The following is a 6,541-nucleotide window of genomic DNA, read 5'->3' on the forward strand; positions in this document are numbered from 1 at the left end:
ATTAGGGCTGAACGATTATGGAAAATAATCTAATTGCGATTTTTTTTGCCCCAATATTGCGATTGCGATGCGATATGCGATTATTTTTTAAGGTCTTTGTCTTCTGTATTATTAAACAAAGACAAGCAATACATCATATAGTATGGCCAATACTATATTACATTAATTTTAAACTGTTCTTTCCTGGAAGACAGACCTCTGTTATGATGACATGAGGTGATGCATGAATTGATGACTGACATTTTTATTTAACTTCTTCAATCACAACAGTATATTTGAACATACACAATAGTTTATTTTTAGCTTACAAACATCTGAGCATAAAGTGCTGACAAGGAACCCTGGTGTAAACATTAAAATGAAAGTCAGTACAATGTGCAGATTGCAGAAATATACATAAAAAAAATCAGTGGCTTTACCACACTCAGTTTTTCGACATCTGTGAACTACTAGACAGTCATTCAATTGAAAAATAATATTAAATAAATAAAAAATACACACATCTTACTGATCTCTGCAGTCAGTAACATTACACATAAAGTGCAAACATAATAGCAATTGTATAAACACACACACAAACACGCCTTTAAAGTTTAAAGGCGTGAAATTGGACGGTCTAGTTCTGATTAGCGTCACCGCTGTCTCGGTGGAGTTTAATAAACTCGGCCGTCTGCTTCTTGCTATCTAAAATATAACCAGACACTGGTGTAAATTCTCGACTGTCTCATACTTCTGTTTAATAAGTTTTCTGTTTGACGTTTAGTCAGCTGTGTGAAAACCAAGGAGGAACCCACCCGGGGGATTAATAAAGTTTTATTTTATCTAATCTAATAACTTTAATCTCAGCCAAACCGATTTACTCACGAACAAACAAAACACTGAAAAAAGCCCAACAATAACATTTTTAGGTTGTCTAAGTGACTTATATATTACGTTTAACCCGAGCAGCGAAACTCCGCGGTGATCTGAAAATGATGTGCCGGGAGTTGTGCCGTTCTCGGCCGCATCAGTAACCCTCGAGCTCCCGGCTAGCTGTCGAGCTGGTGGGTAGCAGACGCCTCTGAAAACGTCGAAGCACTTTTGCAAATATGGGATATCTTGATAAACCGAGCAGATATTTGATGTTTACACAACTACTTTCTCGCCTGAAAATATGTTAAAAGTTTATTTTGTGACCCAGAAAGATTAGTATGAGTAATTTTAAAACTTAGTAGCGGCCGCCATTGTTGGAAACTGGAGTTTGGCTGGGCCGCGCTATGAATTCTGGGATATGGTAGTAATTTGGACAGCCTTCGGCGCGTCGCTGTGACGTAATCGGTCTACAAATGCGGCCTCAGGAGGATGCAGCCCATGAATTTGGACATGTCCAGAGTATAATCGCAGCCTTTGCGGTTAGAAAATTGCACTTGATCATGTCGCGATATTATCGCAAATGCGATATATCGTTCAGCCCTACATGACATCCACATTTGATCTAAAAGACATGGACAAAATAAAAGTGATTAAAACAGGTGTACCAGAAACATCCACTGGTAGTAATGAAAGCAGTGTGTCCTCATTTAACTTGGGTAGCCCCTGCTCTGGCCACAACCCTGATTATGACACAGATATACTGTCATCGCCAGAATCCAGGTCATCAAGCTCCTCTAGCTCAGCAAACTCCACGCTGCGATCAGAAGCCTGGCCACTGGACTTTCGCATACCTGAGTTTAGCTTCGATGTAGAGCTGCAATTGACAAAAGGCAACCAGGAATTCCAAGCCAATGGAACACTTTTAACCCTAAAACCAAAGCTCAAGTCTGACATTTTAGAGAGCTTGTCTTCAGAAATTATGAAGTACAAAGCTTACCCTTCAGACAGCAATCTTAGTGATGTTTGCCAAGCTTTGGTTGTAAAGCATCCATGCTTGAAAGAGAAGGGTTCAGAAACTGGATTTTCTGCATGGAAGATCAGTTTGAAGTATAAAATGTCAAACTATCGTGGAAAACTGAAGAACTTAGGGTGTAGTGAGTTGGTCATCAATTCTCTCAAAAGAAGAGGGAACAGTAATGTGCATCCCAACCAAGTCAAGAAACCCAGGAGAGCGGAGGTGAATTTCTGCCCTGATTATCCAGCTGGAGAAACCCGAGAGAGTCAGGAAGAAGAAAGGTTGGTGCTGCTTTCAGAGTTCAAGAAGAAGAACAACGATGAAACCATCTAAGCAAAAATGGCCCAAACCTTTCCTCACCGGAGGCAAGAAATTCTTCAGGACATGCCCTTCGTAGCTGACTTTAAAAGCCGATGGCCAGCTCTTTTTTCTCCACGTGAGGTAACTGAATCAGTTGATCTGCAAATGCACTCCACATGCAATATTTTAAACCCATCACGCTAAACATTTGTTTATTTTACAGATAAATGCTGAATTCCAGCGCATCACTACGGTCCCGCTAACATCCACATTTATGGCACAGCTGGACAACAACACAACCAAACTGACCAAAGTCTTCAGAAACAAGGGAGGAACATCTGGATGCAAGATCACAGAAATCATGGCTGCAATTGATGAGGTTTGGAATTAATTTTTTTGAATGCTTCATTCCCTCTTTTAATACATATGATTTTGTTGTCTCCTTCTATTGTAAGGTAAAGTTTAATGTTGGTATTATGGGATTGTTTATTCTTTGTCCTTTTCATGATAGTGTTGTCACAGTAATAAAGTTTTAAGTTGATTTGGATACTTCATAAAAAAAATTGCCAGAATTAAAAGCTGTTTTTTACAGGACCGTAGCGTTTCCAAAACGGGATTTGCCGCGGCTCCCTGGGGAGAATTTTGGCATTTATAGTAGAAAAGCTGAAGCTAGAATAAACTGCCATCAGGCACCTTTCAAACCAAGACGGGATAAAGGGAGGTCTCTGAGCTGAGTTTTATCACTTTTCACCTTTGCGCCTTGCCGCATTTACGCGGCTCACAGATTCGGATTTATCACTCTGTAATGATGCGATGGTCTGTCTTATAAAATCAGCTCAAAAGTAAAGCTATTGCACCAACATGCTTTACCTTACAAACAGTTTTGAATCTGGTACTTGTTGGTGTTGTCTGTAATATTCAGATTGTGGTCCTGGATGTCCTCTGCTGTTGGTTGTTGTGTGCCGGGATCACACCGTGCGTTTTTTCGGCCGTCGCACACGGCTGCCCATGACACACTCTTAGGACTCTAGAGACGTGACACACTGTGCAACACACGAGTTCAGTGACCCAAACTCAAGCAGAGACATGGAAAACATGCAGAACAGTGGGCCCTGAGGACCAGGGTTTTGGGAAACCCTGGCTTAGTACTACAACTGTTTTTTTCATTTGTCCTTGCAAAACCTCCTGTTCAAGTCCTCCAAACACACCCACGTCACCCCGCTTCTCTTCCAGCGTCACTGGCTGCTGGTCAACTTCAAGGTTCATTTCAAGATCCTGGTTCTGGTCCTTAGGGCCTTACATGGACAAGCACCATCATACAATGGAGATCTTCTCAGTCCCAACACCCCCAGCAGGTCCCTGAGGTCCAGTGATCAAAGCCTGGTAGTGCACAACACTCTAAAGACCAAAAGTGACAGATCATTGCTGTTGTGGCCCCCAAACTCTGGAACTCTCCTCCTAAGCCTTAGATCAGTGGACTCAGTGGTTTACTTTAAAAAAAAATCCTCTGTTCAGGCTGGCTTTGGTGTGACCTCTTGTTCATCCTCTTCCTCACTGGATTCTTCATCCTGCTGTTTTTGGTCGGGTTTCTGGTTTTTTTGGGATCCTGTGGTTACCTTTTTTTGCTCGTCACATTTTTTCAAATGATAATGTTCCTTCTTTCCTTAATTTTTTTTATTTTAAATTTTGTTGTTCTTCTGTAGTGTGTCATGGACTTTTTTTCTCAAAGCATTATATACATTTATTTTGCTGAAGTTAACTGAAAATGTCTTTAAAGTTTAGCTAAGTCAAATTTGCTTTTATGTTTTACAGAACGACACAGTTGCAATGAGAAGAGTGTGTACGATGAAAGGACTTGCAGTCTACCTCAATGAAGATCCGAACAGCTTGATCAAAGAATATCAGGCAAGTAATCAAATAGAAACAATTTCCAGTAATAAAAATTTAACCGACGGTAATTTTTCCTCACACACATTCACTAGATTATAACAAAAAGTTAAAATTAGAACATTATTGGAGATATAAAAGCACAAGCTTATGCGGGAGTGACCCTTGCCATTACAGTTGGGGTGTAATGTGGGCTGAGTGTACTGTCTTTCTGCTTTGTTGTTCTGCCGTGTAATCTAGATGATGGACCAACACCTCTCATCTCGCTCTGAGCTGTCTACTGTTTTGCAGCTTAAAGGGATATTCCACCCCAAAGTGAAAATTGGTCTCACTTATCTAACTCTTGGCAATATGGTAATGGACAAATTTCCACTTTGGGTGGAATAAGAAACCCTGCAACTTGTATTATTATGTTTATTTATTTTTTTTTTAGGATGTGGACTTCCATGAGGCCGAAAGTGAAATGGAGAAGACGCTCATTGGCATCTACGTCATCAAACCAGAAGGAGAGCGTGACCTTGACCCGGTAGAAGACATTGGTATCATAATTGAGGGTGTCGCTGTGCTCAGAGATCTTCCTGATGTTGCCACTGCTGTTGTGTTGTTGTTCGGCCTGATCTACACTTTAAACATGAGCTACCCATCCAACCTCAGGTACACTTTTGAGTTTTTTTCAGAAAGTACTGATGGGACTTGATGCTAAGAAGCTATCAAACAAAGTTCAAGTGCTCAGAAACAAACTCCTTGAATAAAGAGGAGGAAGCGGGAGGCCCTTATTGCTTAACTTAGTTTGAATGCTTTACGTTCAGGTATAGTTAAGTTGTTCATAAACACTTTTTTTCATTGTCAGTACTGTTTCTTGGGAACATTCACCAGTTTTAGAGAACAATAATGTTCATTTGCATTTTAGCAAAATACTGTTACTTAAAAAATTGGTGTTGCACTTCTTCTACTGCTACTTGACAACATACAGAAAATGACAGACATTTTTAAAAGTTCTAGCGGTTAGGCCGCTGTGATTTGATATTTCAAAGAATGTGACATTTGGCAGCTGTCTGCAACTTGGGATGTAACCATAACTTGAAAAACTGAGTAGCACTGTTTTACAGTACAGTTTTTGAACAAAACAGCCAATTTTCACTGTTTTAAATGAGTTTAGTTTGCTCTTTCATGCTTATCAGTGTTTGAAAATAATTCCTGAAACGTCTTGTAAAATGTAGGATTTATTTTGATAATTTGGATGCTTTCTGGACCAGTTGAAAGACAAGTTGGTTAGCACTTCACTGATCTTTGAAGTAAAATATTGTTTTATGCACAAAGTATTTAGTTAAAGTTGTAACAAGTTGTCTGCATTGATTGCACTTTGTGTTAAGCTACGGCTCTACAGTCTTTTCGGTCTGTCAACAAGTATTTAATATGCACTGAATGTGCTTAGTAAAGACAGGACTTTGTTGGATCATTTTTTTTAATCATTTTAGTTTGACGACAAGTTGGTTAGCACTTTATACTGATCTACATTTTCTGCACAAAATATTCACTTGGAATTTGTAACAAGTTGCATTGATTGCACTTTGTGTTAAGCTGTTGTGCTTGGAAAAAAGTATTTTATATGCACTGAATGTGCTTATTAAAGGCAGGATTGTGTTTGATAATTTGGGTGCTGTCTTCATTTCTTCCTAAAAGATCTCCCTAAGATTTACTTAAAAATGTTATGTCAAGTGGTTCCACATAACTGCTTTAAGTAACTTTTAAGAAACTTTGCTATTTTGTATGGAAGTAACCAGTGTAAATGATTTATTTGTAATTGTATTGAATAGAAATTACTTAACAATTTTATATAATTCAAAAGCAACAAAGTTATGTAGCAGCTACATAACAGTTTTACAAAGATACTACCTAACCAGGTTATGTCCTTCTAAAGCAGAAAAGTTATGTACCAGCTAAGTAACAGTATTACAAAGATATTGCCTAAACAAGTTATGTAGGCTTAAAGCAACAAAGATAAGTATCAGCTAAGCATTGCAATTAAGTTACATTTAGCCAATACACTTACGTAAATCTAACTTAACAGTATTGAGTTCAAACTAAGTAACAACATTTCTTAAAAGTTACTTAAAGCAGTTGTGTGGAACCACTTGACATAACTTTTTTAAGTAAATCTAATGTTTTATTTTTTTGAGTGTAGCTTGTTACACTCTTACTGCAAGCTAACAAGATAAAACTTTCAAATGTACAAATTATTGTGCCATTTTTACACAAAACAAAAGATAATAGTTATTTTATCGACATTCATACTTACAGACATATCTTGTCCAAGGCAACAACATTTTAAGGTCCGTATCAGCTTAGAACGATAACATTACGGTATCACTTTCCGCCATCTTTTATTTCTTCTTCACGTTCTCATTTTTTCCTTTCCCAAAGTAACCGAACCCATATTACAAAGCAGCCACTAGAGGGAGCTCTAGGGCAGCTTACAACTATAAT

At 38.5% G+C, this 6,541-nt stretch overlaps 1 protein-coding gene across 2 annotated transcripts; it reads left to right on the forward strand.

Moving 5' to 3' along the window:
* Positions 1-1,460: 1,460 nt before the first annotated feature.
* On the forward strand, positions 1,461-6,228 carry LOC309719867 (uncharacterized protein). Of its 2 annotated transcripts, XM_082556267.1 has the most exons (5): positions 1,461-2,308; positions 2,391-2,546; positions 3,401-3,550; positions 3,980-4,072; positions 4,488-6,228. In XM_082556267.1, exons 1-5 carry the CDS (start codon positions 2,207-2,209, stop codon positions 4,749-4,751), a joined length of 765 nt encoding a protein of 254 aa, XP_082412393.1. In that variant the 5' UTR covers positions 1,461-2,206; the 3' UTR covers positions 4,752-6,228. The 2 variants fall into 2 exon arrangements, with proteins under 2 accessions (XP_082412393.1, XP_082412394.1); XM_082556268.1 differs by lacking the exon at positions 3,401-3,550.
* Positions 6,229-6,541: the final 313 nt, after the last annotated feature.

This window comes from Aulonocara stuartgranti (assembly GCF_965226115.1).
Source record: "Aulonocara stuartgranti genome assembly, chromosome: 2".
Lineage (NCBI taxonomy): Eukaryota > Metazoa > Chordata > Actinopteri > Cichliformes > Cichlidae > Aulonocara > Aulonocara stuartgranti.

What these genes read in the sequence shown, in the direction of transcription:
- LOC309719867 (XM_082556267.1), top strand. Translation starts at nt 2,207, where the DNA reads ATGGCCCAAACCTTTCCTCACCGGAGGCAAGAAATTCTTCAGGACATG. An exon ending in CTCTTTTTTCTCCACGTGAG is followed by an intron (nt 2,309 to 2,390) that starts GTAACTGAATCA and finishes TTTATTTTACAG; the next exon opens with ATAAATGCTGAATTCCAGCG. An exon ending in GGTCCAGTGATCAAAGCCTG is followed by an intron (nt 3,551 to 3,979) that starts GTAGTGCACAAC and finishes TATGTTTTACAG; the next exon opens with AACGACACAGTTGCAATGAG.